The sequence below is a fragment of the Lissotriton helveticus genome, chromosome 12, assembly GCF_964261635.1.
Source record: "Lissotriton helveticus chromosome 12, aLisHel1.1, whole genome shotgun sequence".
Taxonomy (NCBI): domain Eukaryota; kingdom Metazoa; phylum Chordata; class Amphibia; order Caudata; family Salamandridae; genus Lissotriton; species Lissotriton helveticus.
The window spans coordinates 698,746,645-698,769,892 of record NC_136073.1 but is presented as its reverse complement, the minus strand read 5'-3'; the positions used below and the strand labels follow the sequence as shown (position 1 = coordinate 698,769,892).

At 47.8% G+C, this 23,248-nt stretch overlaps 1 protein-coding gene across 7 annotated transcripts in view; it reads right to left on the bottom strand.

The window, feature by feature from the left end:
• Positions 1–23,248, bottom strand: part of CNOT1 (CCR4-NOT transcription complex subunit 1) — a 1,826,813-nt gene that overhangs the window by 1,631,816 nt on the left and 171,749 nt on the right. For all 7 annotated transcript variants that reach the window (XM_078668607.1, XM_078668606.1, XM_078668608.1 and 4 more), the window contains exon 4: positions 22,208–22,306. In XM_078668607.1, coding sequence (XP_078524733.1) covers positions 22,208–22,306 — 99 coding nt within the window. The remainder of the gene's footprint in view (positions 1–22,207; positions 22,307–23,248) is intronic.

Below are 23,248 nucleotides of genomic sequence, written 5' to 3'. Positions count from 1 at the left end.
TGGCTCAGTCTTATTTGGATCTCCAGTTGCCTACGGGTCGACAACCTGTTTTGGTTCGACGACTTTACGTGCCTTATTGCTCTTCTTTGACTCGGGCTTTTGTCCGGCTCAGGCTGTTTGTCCGGCTCGACGATTGATTGCGGATCGACCGGATCTTTAGGTTCGATGCACTTTCTGTGCTCAACAGGTTTTTTAGGTTGACTGTCTTGTCGACGATTTTTCTCGGATCGACATTTTTTAGGAGCACTTGGTTTCAGGTCGGTGCCTTTGTTTGGCTCGATAACCTTTTTCGGCTGGGCCACAGGCTTCAGTACGACGCCCTGTGTCGGCGACCTTCTTCAGTTCGACGACTTTCGGCGCAGAGGGTCGACGGCCTGTTTCGGTTCGGCGCCCTTTGGTTCGGCGGCCTTTTTTGGCTCGACGGCCTTCTTTGGTTCTGCGCTTTGGCTCAACTGCCTTCTTCGGGTCGACGCACTTCGGGTCGACTACCTATTTGGGCTGTAGAGCCTTCTTTGGGGTTACGTTACTTGGACCTGGGGTGTCTGAAGGCTTGGTCTTTATTTTCGATGCAGAGTCGGACGGCGGGGCTGCCGAATGATGTTTCGGATTTTGGCTACGGCCTTTAGGCGATGCCTCGATCTGAGCCTTCGGTAACGGGCTAATTGGTGTCGGGGGCAATGTACTCACGGTTTGCCCCGGTGGGATTTCATCATCGAAGTCAGAGTGGGCCTCGACGGTGACTGTCTCTAGATCCGAATCTTCTCCTTCTGGAAGTTCCTTTTCATCCTCGAAGATGTTGTCTGGTTCCGGTGCCTGTCGCTGCATCTCTTGCCTAGCGGCCCGTCGTATCCGGATCGTTTTATTCGAACGGAATTGGGCGCAGGCTGGGCAGGTTTCTTCCTTATGGTCTGGTGATAGGCACTTGTGGCATACTGTGTTTGTCAGTATGCAGGAACTTGGAGTGGCATTGTGGGCACCTTTTGAACTGGCTCCTTTCCATCGACAGCAGGCCAACGTGGCGTCGAAAAGGCCCAGCGGCCGCGTCGACGACCGAGTCGAGATGGAAGGCTTGATCGAGTCAAGAAGTACCGAGCGAGATCAAAGCCATCGAAGTCGAAGGCCTTTTGACCTCTAGAAAAGTTTAGTTTCGATTCTGAAGTTGGAGTATAGGAATAACATCCAAACCCAATGGCGGAAAAAAACAATTGAGGATGGAGACGATGCCCATGCGCACTGTAGTCCAGGGGACGAGTCACCTATCGCGTGATACTTCGAAGACTCTTCCAGGACAACAAGGTGCAATCATCTGGACCCAACACTAGGCGGCGATCTATGTACAGATATGAATTCAGCAGCCCACATAGCTCGAACACTAATTTTAGGGGCGTTACAGGTAGGGCAAGGGCAGGGACCAATGGGTCCCTGTCCTGGGGTGTGTACACCCCCTAGCCTGCTCCTCTCCTGTGGGAGGGGGGCAGGAGCCTAGCTGGGATTGGGCAGGGCTCCCCATCTTCAAGATGGCCAGAGCCCGGAGTCGTGCTTCACCTCTCCCACCTAAGGGGTGGGGTTGGCCCAGGCTGGCACACCCCCTTTCCTCACTTGGGGTTTCCCGCCGTTCTTCCTGCCAGAGTGGGGGTCAGAACCGGTGGGGCCAGTTGCTGAGTACAGCAAGTCGCCTGGAGAAGCTCACAGGCGGTATGCCTTTGAAGCTTCCCCTGCCCATCCTCGAGAGGGAGGGGGCCTGCCCATCCTGGAGAGGGGGGGGGGGGGGGAAGGGGTGGGGTGGCTTGGCACCTCGTCCCCGGATGTGCATTGTTTCAGGCCCCAGAGAGCGGCAGCCTCTCGACCCAGAGGTCCAGAAACATGTCTGGTGGTGGCAGCCTCGGTAGCCACACAGCCAGGGCACTGTGAGTTGGTTAGGTTTCAGGGGCATCTCTAATGGCCTCTGTCGTGCATTTTACATTAAATCCCACACTGGCATTAGTGCGGGTTTAATGTGCTGAGAAGTTTGATATCAAACTTCAGTCTTCAGTGAAGCCATCATGGTGCTGTGGAGATATAGTAATGACAAACTCCCAAGCACCATATACTCTTAATGGCAGCACGGCACTTACAGTGCACAGTGCCCAGGAATGGCCCTGGGTACTGTAGGGGCACAGGGCTCATGCACCTGTGCCCACACCACTGGCATAGGGCACCCAGCTGGAGGAGTGACTGATGGATGCCAGGGCAGTGAGCTTGTAGGCATGGCACGCAGGGATGTGTGCCATGTTGACGGTTTAGTTCTGTACTTAAGACACTCAGCCTGCAAAGGCAGTGTGTGGGTGTCAGAGCCCTTAGGGGTCTTCTCTGGTCACCATGCCCTGGGTACCTTTTACTAGGGGCTGACAGGTGGCCTGAGATGCCAATTCGGTTTTTACAGTTTTAGGGAAGGATCACAGGCCCTGGGCACCTGGTTGGCAGGAGCCCAGGGCACACTCAAAGGTTCAAAATAAGCTTTATTCGATATTTAGACAAATATCATATAAGCATACCTTCATATACATAGTTAAAAAAGCAAAAGAATAAATGCATTTATATTACGAATGATCAAGTATATTTCAATTTAAAAATTTCATACTAAAATCTCATTAAAAATTTAAAAGATGTGCCTTTAAAACCAGGTAAAAAACACATAGGAGTAATCACCAAATCCACATTCAATCTAAAGTTTTCCTACATTTTATCACTAGTTTTAAAAACTGTTCCATTTTGGTTATCACCTCCTTATCTTCCAGTTCCTGTAACCGCTCAAAAGCCATTTTACATGTCCTGATATTCCATCTCTTTAGTAACGGTAATAATAGGGGTTTTCTCAGAAACTGATAAAACTTACAAAAGAGGATGGTATGAATATTAGATTGTTTTGAAATAGTGTCACAGGGACAAAGAGAGGTGATCCGTGACCAGTCATTGCAATTTGGGAAAGTTACATATCGATAAAAGGAGCCCATTCTAAATCTGGTGAGTAACATCCTTATGTAGCACGGAAAAGCTATTGATAAATATGGTTGGAGCCCCTTGCGAGGTGTCACCCTTTGGTATGCCCGGATGGTGTCAGAAAGTTTCTGTTTGTTCCATCTGACTGTTTCCAGATGGGCCATTAAATTCTTTCTCAGATCTTTTCGCGAGATGTTTTCTAATGACGAAGGATCTGTATACCATTCTTGGTGCCCAATTTCAAAGAAGAAATTTCTCACATAGATCAGCCAATTTGATTGATTAAAGTATTTAGCCCCTTCCAAGTTAAGAATGTCTTGTAGCACCTCTCTATTAAAAGCCGTCTCCGGGGTGGTCCAAATTTTGTGCCAAAGCAGGAGAGGTTCAGTTTTAATGGTATCTATTATATATGGGAGGTCCAATTCGATATGCATTTTATATACAGAGGTTGCCTTTGGGGCGGCGAGAAGATACCTTAAAAATTGGTTTTCCAGAATTTGTATCTGTGAAATATTTTTGTCTATGCCCCAGAGACCAGCCCCGTAGGTAGCAGTAGATATGCATTTTGCTTTGTATACAATTAATAGTTGTTTAACCGGTCTGCCCCCTATCTTTCCTGCAAAGTCCCGGAGACCTCCAATCGCTCTCGTGAAAGCAAGTTTCCTCTTCTCTATTGCCGCTTTCCAGGATAGCTTTCTATGTAGACAAATTCCCAAATATGTAAATGCCTCCACTGTCTCCAGTTTTTGGTCATCAATGAAGATGGGGCATGGGTTTTTTTTTAAACTTTTGTTACATAGCATGGTGTACGATTTTGCTATGTTCACTTTAAGGCCCCTGTCATTCATGAAAGTCGTAAAAGCTGATACTGCTTTTTGTAGGCCCATTCTGGTCTGGGATAGAATCGCAGCGTCATCTGCGTAAAGCAGGATTGGGATCGATTCACCTCCTATTTTTGGGAAGTCGCACTCGATTGTTTTCAGATGCTCGCCAATCGCATTTATATAAAGGGAGAAAAGCAGGGGGGCCAGGATGCACCCCTGTCTAACCCCTCTATTGATGTTAAAACGTGGCGAGCACTCTCCCTTCAGTCCATATCTCACTCTGGCTCCTGCTTCACGGTACAAGGCCCTAATGAAAAGAAGGATTGATGGATCCATCCCGATACGGTTTAAAATGTCCCATAGTTGGTCATGCTGGACACAGTCAAAGGCTGAAGTGAGATCTATATATGTTATATAGAGACTGTGCCTTTTGGTGTCGATGTATTTTGACTGGATTAGATGTAAATTGAGGACCTGTTCAATTGTACCTCTGCCAGACCGAAAACCGTATTGTAATTTCGAGAGTATGTCTTTCTCCTCTATCCAGATGGTTAGTCTTTTCAGGATTATGCGTCCAACAATTTTCATCAGGGTATCGAGGAGGGATATAGGCCTATAGCACGATGGCAGGTGCCTATCTCCTTTTTTGAAAATTGGTATTAATATGGCCTCTCCCCAAGTTGGCAGGAGCTTTGTCTGGTTTATGGAGTTAAGGACAGAGGTCAGTAAGGGAGCCCAGAATTCCATCTCTGCCTTATACACATCCGCTGGGATTGCATCTGGTCCTGGGGCCTTCCCGGGTGGGCTTTCTTTGATGGCTGATTCCACCTCCTCAAGTGAAAAAAGGATTTGGCATGGACTATCCCCGGCTGGGTTTATAGTCAATAAGTCCGGGTTGAGGTTTTTTGAACATACAGGTTTGGAGTAGAGCTTCTGGAAATGCGCCGCCCACATCTCTCCATTTATTGCCATGTCCAAAATCCTCTCGGGCATTTTTACCCATGGCAGGGGGGAATTAATAAGTCTCCAAAACGCTGCCATGTCGGCCAACTGCGATGTTTCCACCAATTTTTGCCAAGCTTCCTGTTTCAGTTCCCTTTTTCTCTGTTTTATGGCTATGCGATATTTATTTCTAGCCTGGCATATTTCTAGTTGAGGTTTAGGTAAGACGCGGAGCAAGTTCTTTAGGGAGTTCAGGGCCTTCGTACATTTTGAATCAAACCACCCCTTTTGCGCGATAATACCAGTTTTATACTGTCTCGACATGAGTTGTTTCAAGGTTCCCTGGATTTTGATGAAGGCATTACAGATGTCATCGGGATTGTCCTTATTTGAAAGGCAGATATGAATCTCCTCCCTCCTTTTGTTAACTAAGTTCTTTAGGAGGTTTTTTGGGTTGATTTTATCCCATTTAAGACAATAGCCGTTTTTGGCTCCCAGCATAATTGGTTGTTCATAAATATCTATTTGTGAATTCCGGCTCTGCGGTGGTCCCGATAAGTCTAAGGTCATAGAGAGAGGATAGTGGTCACTGTGTGGATGATCGAGTGTGTCCCAATCTCGTATTAACACTGCATGTGCTTTTGAAAATAATAAAAAGTCTATGCTAGTGTTCCTTGCTCTGCCATGAAAGGTTGGTTTGGTGAGGCATGGGGTCTGTAAGAGCTCGTTTACCAAATGTAGATTAAAAGAGGTAACGAAGGTGTTAAAGAGGTCACCTGACTTTGTGTGCATAAAATGACTGAAGGTGGGAAAACCAGGGTCTGAGGGATATGTATCATAGATGTCACAACCATCTCTTACTGTGTTTAAACAGATGTGGCAGTTTAAATCTCCCGCAAGAAGAATTGCACATTCCACGCCCAAAGTTTCTTTAATCGTGCACAGGGCTTGATGTAAGTTAAGCATGGCTTTCTCCAATAGGTCTACAGGGAGATTGTTGTAAAAATTAATAATTAGCAATGACAAGGACGGGGCAATATCTAATGCAATTATCTGAAAGGAATCTTTCAATAGTGTTTTCCTGATCCTCTGACCCACTGAGACACTAATATAAGTACATAGTCCCCCCTTGTGTCTGCCCTGTTTGGATCCGACGGCCGGTGAATGGAATGTCTGAAAGCCTTGGAGGTGGATAGGTGCAATTGCCCATGTTTCCTGAAAACACAGGATGGAATACTGATTTATCACCTTTATCCAATCCGGCAACATAGTTTTAGCTAAAAGGCCTGCTAAATTCCACGAAAGGAGCTGTAAATTGCCAGTTTCTTTATTTTCTGCCTTATTATTAGGGTCTGGCTTGGCATATATTCTAATGGGAGGACAACTAAGATTTTTTTCTTTGTCCCTGTCAGTTATTTGGACTCTATTATTTGCCCCATTTATTTGGGAATTTTTATTTAGACCTGTTTCAGGAGTGACCTGCATGTAATTGGGGGAGACGGTGGTACTCTCATATCTCCCACTGCCATCATTTGTTTGCTTCTCTTGAGAGAGTCATTCTACATCCTCCATGCCTCCGAGTGGTTCAAAAAAGTTATAACAAGGTACGTTCCAGTTTGAGTGGAAAAAAGAAAGGGGTTTGATATGGCTCCGTGGGTAAAACTGAGACAATGGCGGTGGAAAGGGAGCATTTAAGGGGAACGCTATCTGATCTCTTGCTCTCTGGGTAAAATGATTTTTTCCGATGTGGGCTAATGATTGTTTAGGAAAATAAGGTTTGTGTGGTTTGAACGACATTAACTCTTCAGGATAAAAGTAGGTTAAGGGTTTTGGCAGAATTGGTCCCCTGTGCAGGCCTGAGAACCAGTCTGTGATATGTGGAATAACCCTCGGGTCTTTAAAAGTAACAATAACTACATCCCCTTCTATGTCTTTAGGGCGAATACCAACCCAGTCGGTTCTTCTCACCATTATTATGTCACCATTTATATGAGGGGGTAAAGGCCTATTTTCCCGGAGCCAGAAAATCACCTTGTTTTTTAAACTGTTATGGTGTTCGTATCCTCCTGAGCTTGATAATGGTGCAACCCCCGTTAATATGATAACATTTTGTGATGCAGTCGGGGGTAGGTCGGTGTATCTTTTGCCTCGCCGTTTCTCATGTGGCGCTGCGGGGTGGGTTTTTCCCCGGGTAGGAGTGGCATTACCCATTTTCGCCGAAGCAATCAGAGAGTTGATTTGTGTCAAATTTTCCTGCATCTTGGGAGGCGCTTTTAAAGAGAGAGGTTGTTTTTGAGTGGGTTGTGGCTTCTTTGTAGAGACTGCCGGTTGGGGTTTATTGTGATTTATATCCGGGGTTTGCCTCATAAGATTTTGATCTTTAGTCAAATTGTCACAACTAGTTCCCCCCCCCCCAATTTTCGTTGGAATGGGATTTCGTATGATGGTTTTAGTTTTTGCTCCTTGATCGGATTTCTCACCCGCTTTTGATATAGGGTCAGGAATTACTACTTGGGATTTGATCAAGGTGTCAGAGAGAGTGTGCAGTTCAGTAGCTATTCGTTTCACTCTCTCGAGTATTGGTGTTAATAATGCCTTCACAAGATGTTCCATGGCATCTACAAAATCTTTAATTGTAGGAGGGACACAGGAAGTTAATATTTCCCGTGAAGGTTTTGGTGTTCCCTCTACAATATGTAGCAGTTCTTTGGTAAGTCTGTCCTGGGCCGAGGTTTGATTTTTAGGTGTATTTTTTGTTGGTAGTTTTTTTCTCCGTTTTTTAGGTGGAGATCGAATAATAACCTGATTCTTTATGGGTTTCTTTTTCATTTGGGCCGCTTTAACTGACTTTACTACCACTGGGGAGGGGTGAAACATGGACATTTTTTGTGTGACCTGGGAAGAGGGAATTTCTATTATGTCAGGCCCAACAAACTCTGCAGTCTTTGGCAGGTTTGGGGTGACCAAATCAATAAGGTCGGGAGATGCCGTAATGGTGGAATTCACAATTTTTAAAGGGGATGGGAGCAAACATCCATTATTTGGCGGAAAGTAAGATTGAAAAAGTGAAGGGACATTATCTGTGTTCATTAGATCCTCCACCGTGGTTTTTAAGGTGGAATTAAGTGGGCTGGGCTCAGGCATAGGAGAAGGAACATGTATAATAGCGTTGTTTTTGAGTAGCTCTATCGATTGTCTCCTAGCGATACGCCTCTCTGCCAGGGTCAGGTCTCTATCAATATCCGCTTTAACTTTGATGAAAAATTTGTCCAAGGGGCCGCAAATTACGCTCCCCTCACACATGGATTGAGGATCGCATCCAGCTTTTGCCATTATGGTATGTGTTTAGGGCAAGGATGCAGAGAAAGGGGGGTGGCCCAGCCCGGCCTGGTCAGGCCTTGGAGGGCCGTAGAGGGCCCGCCCTTTGCCCGGGCTTAGCCCCGGGCGTCCCGCTCGCGTCCCGCGACGCTGAGGGCAGACAGCTATGTACTGCCCCTCCCGGCGCTTGTGCTGCGTCGGGGAACGCGCCGCCGCTGAGCCTGGTGGGAAACGTAGTCCCTAGGCGGCGGCGCGACTGGTGGCGGGATTCCGGTTCTGGTGGCAGGCGCGCAGACTCTCGCTCTCCGAGCGCTCCCTCGCAGTCAGGTAGGGTTTTTGGCAGTATGGTTTGTTTGCTTGGCTCCCCCCCCGCTCCACCGAGGGCAGACAGCTATGTACTGCCCCTCCCGGCGCTTGTGCTGCGTCGGGGAACGCGCCGCCGCTGAGCCTGGTGGGAAACGTAGTCCCTAGGCGGCGGCGCGACTGGTGGCGGGATTCCGGTTCTGGTGGCAGGCGCGCAGACTCTCGCTCTCCGAGCGCTCCCTCGCAGTCAGGTAGGGTTTTTGGCAGTATGGTTTGTTTGAGGGCACACTCAGTCAAAGACCATCAGCAATTCAGCAAAAAGTGGTGGCATACCATGCAAGAAAGATGGCGCTTTCTCACACAGCGCCCCCCTCTCCAAACGAAAGGTGATTGGACAAACAAGACTCCCTAGGGCAAGGTTAGTCTAAGTGGAAGAACCATTGTCGGTGTTCCAGTTCAAAGCCCATTCCCTGTAGGGAGATGGACCACCTTAGTAGTTTGGGATTTTCCCCTTTCATTTGCATTAGCCATCTGAGAGGTCTGTGGTCAGTTTAAACCAGGAAGTGAGTTCCAAACAAGTAGGGCCTCAACTTATCAGGGACCAAACCACAGCAAAGGCCTCCCTCTCAAAGGCACTCCAACGCTGCTCTCTGGGGAGTAGCGTCCTGCTTATAAAAGCAACAGGTTGGTGTTGGCCTTCATTGATCTGGGATAGGACCGCTCCTATCCCTAGCTCAGAGGCATCAGTCTGCACTATTAACTGCTTGGAGTAATGTGGTGCTTTTAAAATTGGTGCTGAGCACACTGCTTCATTTAGGGTGTCTAAAACCTTTTGGCAACTAACAGTGCAGTTTACTTTCTTGGGCATTTTCTTGGAGGTGAGTTTTGTGAGGGGAGTCACAATGGACCCACATCCCTTCACAAACCTTCTGTAGTAGCCAGTCAAGCCAAGGAATGCCCCGACTTGGGTCTGGGTTGTTGGAGCTGCCCATTCCATGATATTCTCGATCTTGGGCTGTAAGGGTTGTACCTGGCCTCCACCAACAAGGTGGCCCAAGTAAACCACTGTGCCCTGCCCTCTTGCAGTTAAGTCAAAGGTACTGATACATTTTGCTCCCGCCAACTTCTCTATCAACTCATCTGCTCTTGGAATGGGGTGAGCATCTGTCTTGGTGACAGAGTTGAGCCCTCTATAGTCCACACAGAACCTCATCTCTTTTCACCCTGTGGATGAGGCTTGGGGACCAGAAACCCTGGGCTAGCCATGGGGCTCTCAGAGGGTTCAATAACCCCTAACTCCAGCATCTTGCTGACTTCAGCTCTGATGCTTTCCTTAACTTGGTCTGATTGTCGATAGATTTTGTTTTTGACAGGGTTACTGTCACCAGTGTCCACATCATGGGTACACAAGTTGGTCAGACCATGTCAGAGCCCACAAGTCTTACCTCTGCTTGTGAAGCGATTCCGCAGAGACGACAGGAGCAACCGCCCCTGTACCCACCTGACCCGCACAGAATGTAACACATGGTAAGGATGAGATGGGAACAGGGAAGGAAGCCAGAAAGGAAACAAAAGGCCTGGCCTGTGTGGTGCTCGGGTAGGGTCTTGGCGCCAACTGGAAGACAAAGAAGACTAAATTAGGGAATGACCTCAACTCCCCCCTTCCATTAGAGACAGCTAAGCACATACAGAAAGCCTGTTCACTCACGGACTCACCAGCATAGCGCAGTCTGCCGTACCTAGGGGTGGATTGATGCTCCAAAGTCAGGTAAGCCAAAGAATCACTCCTGCGCATAATGTACTAACCCAAAAAATAGCGCTCCTGCGCGTAAGACAAACACAATGTACTGCGCTCCTGCGCGTGAAAGAAACCCAAAGAAAAGCGCTCCTGCGCGTGTGCAACACCCAAAGTATAGCGCTCCTGTGCGTTAGTGCAATACTGGTGAAAAGCACTCAAAAATGTGGCATTCCCTCTGAGCCAGGCAAAATAATCAATAGTGCTCCTGCGCTGTGACAGGGTTGAAGATAACAAAAAATACGGAAAAGCAACAGCGCTTCAGCGCGAAAAACAATAAGGAAACCTCTCCCTCAATGCGGCACTCGAGGAGGGAACCAACAATGTCCCAGTGTTCCAGCACGGCGCTTGAAGTAGAAGCAAACCACGCTCCCAGCTTGGAAACGTGGAGAGAATCAGCAGCACTCCTGCGCGGCTGCAAAGCGGGAAATTACTCAAAACCAAGTCTTAGCGCTCCTGCGCTTTGATGCTGCCGCGGCACTGCAGGCGGGTTCTGGCGTTCGGGGATTCAACTCTAATCCAAAGCGCAGACCCGGCGGGGAAACGCAGTGTTATGCGTTTTCCCCCGGAAGTGCTTGCCTGGTGGTTACAGGAAAGACTGGACCGGGACTCGACTTCCGCCGGAAGGGAGTATCCCAGTCTCCCGTATGTGCCTAGTAGCCCCCAAGGAAACGGCAAGCGCCGCAACACGACAGACCAGGAGTCAGGGAAAAGAGACTAGCATACTGTTGCAAGACTTGCTTGCAGTCAGTCTGCTGTTGGGCAAAGAGGGTGTCTGAAAAGACTTCTCCATCCACCGACCCATCTTTTGGGCTGTAAGAGATCAGGGAGAGCTTCACCCCGATTCCTGTTCATCAGTCACCATCAGCATGGTGATGTCAGCCCCGTCATTGCAGAGTTTAAAGCGGTTTACATGGATAACCCTTTTGGGTGTCATGCTTGTGCCCAGGTCCACTAAGTAAGTGAGCTCACTCTTTTTCTCCAGGATAGGGTAAGGGCCACTCCATCTGTCTTGGAGAGCCCTTGGTGCCACGAGCTCCAAAACCCAACACCTGTTGCCAAAGTTTAATTCAACCAGTGCAGCTTTTTGCTCACACCAGTGCTTCTGAAGCTCCTGGCTGGCCTCAAGATTCTTGGACACCTTTTCCATATACTCAGCCATTCTGGACATTAGGCCAAGAACATTGTCTTGCTTGGGTTCTTGGAGAGGCCTCTCCCAACCCTCTTTCACAAGACAAAGTGGTCCCCTTACTGGATGACCAAATAGAAATTCAAAGGGGGAAAACGAATAGTTTACCTGTCAGTGTAGTTTTGCAGCTTGATGATCTTTCTGGATTCATTATGCTGTGCATTATTCAGCGGTCTTGTGGTTGGGTCCGGATTCGTAGTCTTTTCTTTCTTTTCCGTAGCCCAGGTGGGCGTCGATGTCCCACCTTTGGTGTATTTCCAGTGACGTCGGCACGCTTCCCGCGGAAGCTCCCACTCCTGGGCGCCATCTTCGGATTATTTTTTCTCTTGTTCGTTTTGTTACCGAAGTTATGGCAATGTTCAACTAAAGTCTTTTCACTGCTTTAACCTTTAAGGCTTCTTTTTCAAGTATTGTCTTTGTTTCAACCACCTTTTCTCTCTAGCCTCATCTTTCTGGCGGAGGTGGGTGGGTTCGCTAGTGAATCCAGAAAGATCTTCAAGCTGCAAAACTATACAGACAGGTAAGAAACTATTCGTTTTGCAGCGTGAATCTTTCTGGATTCACTATGCTGTACATAGACTTTGTAGCGGTTTCTCATGTTTGTGGCAGCTGGGTGGAAGATGAGCGTTGGATATTGAGTATGTGTTGAAGCACCCTTTGTCGAACATGTGCTTCCTTGTTCATCTGTATATCCACACAGTAGTGCTTCGTGAACGTGTGCACTGAAGCCCATGTCGCCGCCAGGCATATGTCCTGAATTGGTGTGTTAGCTAGGAAGGCTATTTTAGCTCCTTTTTTCCTGGTAGTGGGCACCTGCCCCCTCTACTAGTTCCTGCCCTGCCCGCTTGTGGAAGAACTGTATTGTTTGGGCGATCCATTGCACAATTGTTCCTTAAGTTACTGGTTCCCCCATGAAACTTAGCGAAGGACACAGAACTGCTTTGTTTTCCTGTGTTCCTTCGTTCTTTCAATGTAGTGCATGACTGCCCTTCTGGCGTCCAAAGTGTGCAGTGCCCTTTCAGCTCGTTGCCGGTTTTTGGAAGAAACTCGGTATCTGTATAGTCTGGTTCAAGTGGAACCTTGACACCACCTTAGGCATGAAGTATGGGTCCGTTCTCATCACCACCCTATCGCTGTGTATCTGTATGTAGGGTTCCTGTAGCGTTAGTGCCTGCAGTTCGCTCACTCTGCGCAGTTAAGTGATTGCTACCAGGAAAGCGGTTTTCATGGTCAGCATTTCTAGGGAGGCCTTGTGAATTGGTTCGAAAGGTTCCTTCATGAGTTCCGTTAGGACTAGGTTAAGGTTCCATGCAGGTGGTGGCACCCTCTTTGGCGGTGCGATCCTCTTTGCTCCCTCCAGGAATCTCTTCACGACCTGTGATGTGAAGAAACTCTTGCACGTTTCTCCTCTCGTGTAAGCGACTATTGCTGCCAAGTGAACCCCCAGTGAGGATGAGCTCAGATTTTTGTCGAGCAGGTGCGTGAGGTACTTTAGCACTGTCGAGTCGTTTTTCATCTTATTGTGTAGCTTTTCCCTCCTGCACCAGAGTGTAAATCTCTTACATTTCGCTACATAGCACTTCCATGTGCTGGGTCTTCGTGCCTCCTGAAGTATCCTTAGGGTGCTTTCTGACAGTTTTAAAAGCCCAAACTCTATGTCCTCAGGAGTCACGCTACAAGGCTCAGGCTCTCTGGCTCCGGGTGCAGCACTTCTCCGTTTTGCATGGAGAGTAGGTATTTTCTTCTCCCGGATCTGTGGGGTGCACTCTGTCATCGCCATGATCTGAGAGTACCATGTCTGCCTGGCCCACTGCGGTGCGACCAGTATCAGGGTCATGTTGCTCGCTCTGCACTTGCTGAGTACCTTGTGCATCAGCAGAATCGGGGGGAAAAGTGTAAGCAAATGTTCTGGACCAGTCTATCCATAGGGCATTCCCCAGGGAGCCCTCCCCGGGCTGCCTGGATGCGAAGTTTGGCATTTTGCATTCTGGCGTGTTGCAAATAGGTCTACCGACGGGGTCCCCCACCTGTCGAAGAGCCTTCTCGTCTATTGTGCATTGAGTTTCCCACTCGTGGGATGCCGATGTTTGTCTGCTGAGCCAGTCTGCTTCTATATTGTCTTTTCCTGGTAGATGTATGGCTAGCAGGTCTATCTTGAGTGGAATGGCCCATCTCCATATCTCCTGCGCTAGTTTCGAAAGCGGGGCCGATTGTGTCCTCCCCCTGCTTGCTGATGTAAAACATCGCTGTTGTGTTGTCTGTCTGGATCAACACTCTCTGGTTGTACAGTTTGGTTTGGAAGGCCTTTATGGCTAGGAAAACTGTCTTCAACTCCAGGTAATTGATGTGTCTGACTGCATCTGCTGGTGTCCACAGGCCTCTTACTTGGAGTTCCTCCATGTGAGCGCCCCATCCCTTCTGGGACGCGTCTGTGGTAATGGTCAATGTTGGCATTGTAGGCGTCAGAGGCTTCCCACTAGTTATGGTCCCCATGTTCCACCATGCCATCTCTTTCTGCACTGCGTGCGTTACAACCACTAGATCCTCCCAACGACCTGTAGCTTGTGACCATTGCTCCTGTAGCCATTCCTGTAAAGGTCTCATGTGGAGCCGTACGTTTGGCATTAGGTGTATGCATGATGCCATCATGCCCATGATTTTGCTCACTGTCCGAGCTTACCCCTTCTGGTAGAGCTGCGTCTCTCTCACGAGCGCTAGAGTTCTCTTCTCGCTGGGGCACACCTTGCTCTGTAAGGTGTCGATATGTGCTCCCAGGAAGATTTTTATTTGTTCTGGTTCCAAAGAGGATTTTCCCCAGTGGATGGAGAATCCTAGGTTCATGAGTGTGCTGGTCACTCTGTGCGTGCTGCTTGCACGTTTTGTATGAGCTTGCTTTGATCAGCCAGTCGTCCAGGTAAGGGTACACGTGTACCCCTTCCCTTCGTAGGTGTGCTGCGACTGTTGCGAGGCACTTTGTGAAAATCCTTGGTGCCGATTTGAGTCCGAACGCCAGGGTTGTGAACTGTAGTGGTCTTCTCCGAAGATGAATCTGAGGAGGTGCTTGTGGCTCCTGTTCATTGTGATGTGCAGGTAGGCATCTTTTAGGTCTATGGTGACCATGAAGTTCCCGCCTTGCAATTGAGGAAGTACCTCTTGTAGGGAGGTCATCTTGAACTTTTGCATTCTTACGAACTTGTTTAAGAATCTTAGGTCCAGGATGGGTCTCATAGTTTTGTCCACCTTTGGTACCAGGAAGTATGTGGAGTATACGCCCTTGTTCCTTTCCCTGTAAGGTACTGGTTCTATGGCTTGTTTTTGCAGGAGCTCCTTTGCTTCCTCCCGAAGGAGCTCTAGGTGTCTCCTTGCTAGTGGCCTTTTTGGTTTTCTGTCCGTTGGCTTTCCTTCCAACTCTATGTAGTACCCGTACAGTATGATGTTGAGTACCCATTTGTCTGATGTTATACTCTTCCACTCCCTGAAGTGTTTCAGTCTTCCTCCCACTGGTCTTACATGTACGGAGGTGTTTAATTCGCGTAACTCCTGTCCGATGTGTTTGTGCTCCACCCTGGGAGTTTTTGCTCGGGTGGGCACATGTAGTTTTATTGAGTCACTTAGAGGCGGGTTGCTGTCCCCCTCTCTTATTCTGTCCACATCCATTCCCTCTCCCGCGAAAGGACTGGCCTCTTGGTTGGTACTGCCAGGACTGTTTTTGCTGCCCCTGCTGTGTCTGGGTATCTGCTTGGTGGGCTTGTTGGAACGCCTGGTGTGATGTTCCTGGCTGGTTTCCTCCCCTCAGGTCTTCATGACGGGGTGCCCCTTTTAGTACCGCTGAACTGCAATGCCCCCATGGATCTTGCAGTCTCGTTTTCCTTCTTCAGTTGGCTGAGTTTCTCGTCAACTGGGGTCCGAACAACGTTTCTCTGTTGAACGGTGTGTTGAGGATGCTGTGCTGCACTTCTGGCTTGAAGCCCGAAATTCTGAGCCAGGCTGGTCTTCTTTCCGTGATGCCCATCATCATGAGCCTGCTGGAGTTGTCTGCTCCGTCCAGGGCAGTCTTGAGGCAAGAATTGGCTACATTCTTCCCCTCTTCGACAAGGTTTTCAGCTCTTTGCTTGAATTTCTGTGGCATGTTCTTTATTAACTGGCCCAGCTCTTCCAGGATCTGGTATTGCTGCCTGTTGAGCAGTGCATTGGAATTCGCCATGCGCCAGTGCATTGCGGCATTCTGTTCAATTCTTCTCCCCACCAGGTCCATCCTCTTGCTTTCTTTGTCTGGAGGTGGCCCAGAAGTAGTAGGCACATTGGCCCGCTTTCTTGCCGTGGCTGCGATGATTGAGTCTGCGGACACCGATCCCTGAATGTAGGGTGGGTCCTTGGAGGAATGTTTATACTTTTTCTCTGTCCTGGGAGTGACTGCTTTGCATGTAGCTGGTTCTTTAAAAGCCTCTTTTCCCTGTGCCATGACACTGTCGAGTATGGCAGGAACTGGCTCCTTGTTTGTGTAGGGAGCAGTGTCTCGAGAAGGAAGTCTGCTTTCTGCTTCTATTCGTCGAGTTTTACTTTAAAAACTGCAGCTGCATTCCTGATAACTGTGTTGTAGACTCTGTCATCCGGCGGCGAGGGCCTCGAGGGATACGTGTCGACTGCTTCCTCTGGGCTCTCGGTGTCGAAGTCCTGCCAATCTATTTCCTGAGTCTCCGAGGATGCAGACATGAGGAGTGTCCTGCGGTCGTCGTCTCCTTCATCCTCGTAGGAGGCCTCCTCCTCTTCTTGGTCGTCGAAGGTGTCGACGCCCACCGACTGTCCTTCGACGTCGTAGTCCTCCTCCTCAGTTTCCTCAACCACCTGTAGCCTAGGTTTCGTCGGGATTGTGTATTCCTTCATCCTGGCGTCGAATTTTTTTTCCGCTGCAGGATGTTTTCCATCTCGGCCTCGAGCCGTCTTTTCTTTTTCTCCATTTCGGCCGCGTGGTCTGCGTCGAATGGATCGGCTGCTCTTTTCGGCGCCAAGCTGACTTTAGTTGTCGATGGTTTTGGTGCCGAGCTGGCTCTCGGGTCCTTCGTTGGCGCTGAAGCGCCCTTCAGGTCCTTTTCCCTTTGCATCGAACGCTCCTTTTCGGGGGCGATTTTTGACGTCTTCTGCTGTTCTCCAGCTCTCTGCGCCTGGGAGTCCTTCTCAGAGGATCCGCTGTGCCTTGGTGTAGCCGCGGACGCCGAAGTTTTCGGCGTCGGCGCTTGAGGTTTTGCCCTCAATTTTTCGAGACTATGGGTCTCTCTGTGCAATTTCTTAAGTCCCAAGCACACGTATATTCATAAGATTGAGTTAACTTATTCAGAATTTCACAAATATTAGATGCAACAAATATCAGTCAACAATTTCAATTTTCAAATGAAGTCCTTGTATTGCTTTAATTCAGGTTTCTTCTCAACAGCAATTAACAGCCAACGCGTTTCGTCCCTACAGAAAGTAGTTCCGCGACTTTCTCAAGGCTAAGATTTTCAGTGTCGTGCCTCTGCGTGGTGATATTTCCAACCCACACGTGGGTTCCAAGTGAAAAAACGATATTGATGTATTATTCCCTTTTGTCCTGTGTCGAGTGTTCTATTTCGGCTGGTGTAATGCTGATCCAAGGGTTGCTCCATGTGTGTTTGGCGTTTTTTCACTTGGAACCCACGTGTGGGTTGGAAATATCACCACGCAGAGAGGCACAACACTGAAAATCTTAGCCTTGAGAAAGTCGCTGAACTACTTTCTGTAGCGACGAAACACGTTGGCTGTTGATTGCTGTTCAGAAGAAACCTGAATTAAAGCAATACAAGGACTTCATTTGAAAATTGAAATTGTTGACTGATATTTGTTGCATCTAATATTTGTGAAATTCTGAATAAGTTAACTCAATCTTATGAATTTACGTGTGCTTGGGACTTAAGAAATTTCTTGGTGAGAGATTAGTCTCTTGATGTATGGAGTTTGTGTGGTTCTCCATTCCTTTGAGCACCGTGTTAACAATTGTGAATTGAAAACAATTTAGTGCGAATCTAAACCCAAAGCGCCACTGAACCTATAATTATAACCACGTTGCTGTTTGTTGTGATAACTATCTGGGTCTCTCTGTGCCTTAGGGGCTGTAGAGTCTCCTACCTTCTTTGGAGTCTTCGTAATATCGGTCTCTACGACGTGTAGCCGTTGTGTTCGGCGGCGGCGTTGTCCTCGTCTGATGATAGCCCCAGGTCTCAAAGGGACGGTGGCTGTCCCTTGCCCTGCATGGTGGTGTTGGCTATCCTTGGTCTCTCTCACTCGAAGAGTCTTCGGCGTGAAGGCGGAGCAGGCATTGCAGTCCTCGATCTCGTGGTCGACCGGTAGGCAAAGGTTGCAGACAGGGTGCTGGGCCTTCTGCGCATACTTGTGGTGGCAGTTACGGCAGAAAATCTCATGCGTTCAGGTGGCCCCCTGAGCTTGCATTCTCCGATGGACGTCGAAGTTCTTGAAGTTTGTCTTCTCCTTCGTCGTCCTCTTCGATGATGTAGTCTAATGTAGTCTTCTCAATCTCTTTTCTTGCAAAAGGTGCGTATTTTTCTTCTTCTTTCTCCAAAAACGACGGGAGCCCTTTCGGGAACGATCCAGACCCAACCGTGGAAAAAAGAATCTGAAGATGTCGCCCAGGAGTGGGAGCTTCCGCGGGAAGCGTGCGGAAGTCACTGGAAATACACCAAATGTGGGACGTCGACACCCACCTGGGCTACGATAGAAAGAAAAAAAAAAAAAAAAAAAAAGAAAGAAACGACTACGAATCCGGACCCAACCACAAGACCGCTGAATAATGCACAGCATAGTGAATCCAGAAAGATTCACGCTGCAAAACCCTAGTCCCTACTGTGGCACTTCCCTACACGAAAAGCAGGCATGGCAACAGGACATCCCATCTCCTTCAGAGTTTTTCAGGGAGTCCCATCATTATACCTTTCAATGACTTGTTGAATCTCTCAACAAGGCCATTGGTTTGTGGATGGTATGGGATAGTAAACTTGTGCTGCACACCACACTCCTTCCACATGTGCTTTAGGTAAGCAGACATGAAGTTAGTACCTCTGTCTGAAACCAGCTCCGTAGGAAACTCTACCCTGGTGAAGACACCCAGGAGGGTCTTGGCTACTACAGGAGCTGTAATAGTCCTAAGGGAAATTGCTTCATTTGAAAAGTTTTATATAGCGCTGGCTAGACCCAGAGGTATCAGAGCGCTTTACATGAGGAAGGACATTGTTTCAGAACATGGTTACAAAGATACATCAGTCGCTGGAGTGTAGCATAACATCGAAGGGGAACAGTATAATGTAGATACGTGAGTTACAAAAGCATAGAATAAACATTTGAAAAACCGGCAAGGGGGAAAGTAGTTCAGGGGAAACAGGAAAGTCAGGCTGGAACAGGGGAGACAGACAAAGAATCACAGAGGGAGGAGGCGGGGAGAGGAAAGAAACACAAAGGGGGGACGAGGAAAACTGTCCAATGTCCGGCTGGGTAGGTGACGGCCAAGGGGTGAACCAGAGCCAAACTCCTCTATAGCTGCAAAGGACAGCTCCACCTGTCATCGGCCAAGATTGCTCGAGCACCGCAGTACGTAAAGATGGTTTTGGATTCCGCCTAGGGGTCACCGTTAAAAGTTCCACTGAGAGCGGCACGGTGCTGTGCTCCCAGTAGTAGTGGGACCATTCCCAATCCTCTAATGAGGGAATCACTTGTCGCTGAGGTCTCTCTCAGAGGGGTCTCTGAATCTCCAGGGAACAAAAGCTGGATGCCTCCCCAACAAGGTGAGAAGGAGTGCTTTTATGCAAGGCCCAATCATGGCAGCCATCTTAGTGACAAGTCAGTCCTCCCACTGGGGAGTGTCGACCTTCGAGCTCGTGTTTGTCACCAGCCCTCATGTCACCATAGTGTCAATAGCCCCAGTATCTCTCAAGGCCTCTACTCTGGTACCATTAAATCAAGGGATGCTGCCTGTATTTTTGCATAATAGTGGGCCAGCCCACGCAGGATAAGTCTATCCATCCCTCAAAGACTAGAGTTGCCTCAGTGGGGTAACTGACATGGTCAAGCCACACCTGGGATCCCATCTGGATATTAGCAACTTCATGTACTGCAGGTTGGCTAGAGGAAATTCTTATTTTTACAGCTGGGGTCTCCAGTTTGGTGTCCCAATGAACTACAGTCATGACACCAAGCATTTTTGGGATCAGTTATTCCCCTGGTGCTCCACCCTTTGGCTGTGAAGAGTCTCTAGGCCCACACCCCTGAGCAGATTTTTGGGGGCCTGAAGAAGACTGATTTTAGGACTATCCTCTTTCCATTTAGGGGTGGGGGGGGGGGGGCTTTTTGGCCTCTTTCTTTCAGTCTTCCCTACCAGTGGTAGTCTTGGTCACCTCGTCTAGACCCAGTGGTCTGATTTCTTCCCAACTTCTTGAAAAGGTGTACCTAGGTATACCAGAATTAATGTATTTTTTCTTGGTGACAACTATTTAAAAGATGATCCTACATTATCAACTGAAAAACCCCTTTAAAGTCATATACAGCATCACATCCAACTAACCACCCAGTGATTTCACTGAATAATCTACAAAACAGACACAGGCCTGACTCTAGGTTTTTTGTGCCTCCCTGAATCTGATCCTGTACTCCTGACAACTAAATGCAAAGTCCTCAATCAATGTACCCTTCATGGGGGGGTCATGTGACGAAGCATCTTTCTCATCGAGTGTAAGGAGTCTCTCTGCACTTCCCTGGGAACATTTTCCACAGAATAGCATTCCACAGCGTCCTGTTTTCATGGGGCACCTGTTATGTCCCCACTGGGTACATATTTTAATAAACCCACACTGGTATCAGTGTGGGTTTATTTCGACAAAGTTTGGTCCCAAACACTCCTAGGTTCAGTGAAGCCATCGTGATGCTGGGGAACTCTAGTTGTCAAGTTTCCAGCCTATGCCCTCTATGGCTTCCCTGGCACTTACAATATTACGGAATAGACAAATATTGTAGGGTTATATCTGTTCATGCAGATATGCCCACACAAGATATAGTGAACCCTGCTTTAGTGCTTGTAAGGCCTGCTAGACGGGTGACTTACCCATACCGTATGCAGTTCTGGTTGGAATGGCACACAGACAGTGGACCATGTTGACTGCCATTTTTCACTGCACCAATGAATGCAAGCTGCAATGGCATGACCTTGGTAAGAGGTCCCTAGGGAACATTCTTCACTTCCCATGCCCTGGGTACCAAGGTTACCATTTACTGTTGATTTACAGAGGCCTGAAGTTGACAACTGTGGTTCAGTTTTAGGGAAGAAACACCGGCACAGGGAACATGGTTGGCAGGGACCGTGTGCACTACAATCAAAACCATATCATTTTCCAAGCAAAAAATGGGGGCTAACCAGGTCAAGAGGCACTTTCTCACAATTGGTCACCGTCTTTCCCTGGAGGTGGCTTAGCAACCCCTTTTTTGGTCAGACCCACAATAAATTTCATTGATTACCCTGGTCTTGACCCAGTCTGATTGGAGCATCTGGGGCCAGTAGAAGTGACTAACTATTCTATTTAAAGGATCTTATATAGCGCCTTATCACCGCAAGTTCTCAAGGCGCTTTGCTATGGAGACCCGTCCTGGCTTTTTCCCTGTGAGATAACCCCTACTGGGCATCCCCAAGGTGAAAGCCAGGCATCCCGCCGCGGGGGGCCGTAGTGGAGATTAAGCAAGCTATTTCCCAGAGTTGCAGATTGTGAACCCGTGATTCGAGTAGGCACCGAAGCAAGAATTATCGAGTCTGTGGACATTTTGGGCTCAAGACCCTGCCGCGTCGGGAATTGAACCCTGATCCCGGGTCAGACCTCTGCTTCAGGGTCTGCCTCCTCTCACCAATGAGCCACACTTCTCCACTAGCCTTTTTCCCACGTTTTGTTTTGCCCCAGATGCCCAGCTAGGGCTACTTGCTCAACCTCAGCCCAGGCAGAGGTTTCTAGGTCATTTCCAAGCAGACAGTCAGCTGGCAACCTCAGAGACCACTATCGGTTTTCAGGCCAGTAAACCCCCCCCCCCCCAACCAGAACTGCTTCAGTGTGCATCCTGATTTGCTCTGGGCACACTGTTGATCCTATCTGTATACTTGCCATCCCAGGTGGTTGCCTTAGGGGCCTTGTTGTAGGGCCAAGATTTATCTACATTTAAATGTCCCAACTTCTTGCAGTTGTAACAATAGGCCTGGTTAGGATCAAAATTCTTCCCCCTATAGGGCTGAGGCACATAGGGAGTAGTTTGGAACTCACCCACCTGCACAGGTTTTTGGGGCCCTTTAGAAGACTCAGACTTTTTATCTTGGGGATTCTCACCACCTTTCCCCTGAGGAGGTTTTGTAACCACCTTCTTCTGGTCACCCCCAGTGGCTGTCCTAGTCACCCTTGTCTTGACCCAGTGGTCTGCCTTCTTTCCCAATTACTTTCTCACCCACGCATGTTAAAACATGTTTAAAGTTCATGGTGTAGATGCAGGAAATATCTGAAAAACCTGTATCCATATTCACAGTAAAATTAACACTGACAAATGCCACTGCTTTTTGCACAACAAGAAAACTCAAGGGCTGGGCACAATGAAGATGGCTGAGTGAGTGTAATACTTGCAAAACTGGCCAGCAAATTAAATTGAATCTAACAAAACCCCACACAGCAAAACCTTATCCAAATGTCAGTAAATTGAATAGTTAAAATTGGTATTATCAACACTTAATTTGCAATGCTTAGAAATAGCGAAACTAGTAAAGTGATGCAGAAACAAGTTAGTACAAAGTAAACAGAATTGAAGAATTACCTTTTGATAGTGCAATGGATTGTCAATGGCGTAGGACAGTGTTGAAATAAAGTTTGGCTTTGTAATTAATGATGTACACTCCTGAATTAGAAATTGTGTCTAAAGTAAAGAAAAAAAGTTTAGTGTTAATGGCAACAAAACACCTATAGTTCCATACACATGTAAATATTCAACACAAGAATCTCAACATACAGCATATGGAGGGGGGGGGTTGCAATTTACTTGGAAACAAGCAGACTGGCGAAACAGTATTGCATGTGAATGCTGTACTATAAGCAACCCAAGTTGGTATTAAACCATACCTGTACCAGTTGGGCTCAATGAGGAAAAACAGGCCTTCATAAGCCCTGCATTACATTTCAAACAGCAGATTGCCACGGTTTCCCTTGCCTGTGTTAGACAATCATAGGTGCAATGTGCTGCTTATTTTGCTTGCAATACTGTGGGAAATTGGGTTAGTGCTGCATACACTTCTTATTCAGCAGATGCAAAGTTTTACGTATGGCTGCAATTTCAACTCAGACACTCTTTTTGATAAATCAATGTGTATGTAGCCTCTGGCCCACTATTAGTGTCTTTTTGTAACCACACTCACTAAGTGCCAGCAATCATGGCCACGGACATTTATTTTACCACCTTTTGCTCCTTGGAGAAAAGTCACAGTCAAGTCCACGCTAAAGCCCGCTTCGACCGCACATCAGCCCTGGCCTGTAGTACATGAACAAACAAGGTAATTAATTTAGGGGAGAGGATGTTGGCTTACAGCTAGAGTGGTCTACCTCGAAGCTTGGGAACCGGGTTCGAGAGACTGCAAAAATGCTCAACATCCTGTGATTCAGGGCAATTTCCCAGTGTAACAAAAAATAAATATACGTCCTTGTGTAACCAAACTGGTGCTCATGTAAAGAGCTCCGATACCCGATATCTTCGGGTCTAGGTTCTCCCTATAAAAAACCTCCCAAAAAATATATATTACATTTTAACCCCATTAGTTCTACTGCATTATTGGCATATGTTGGCAAAGTCACAGAATTGAGTCTT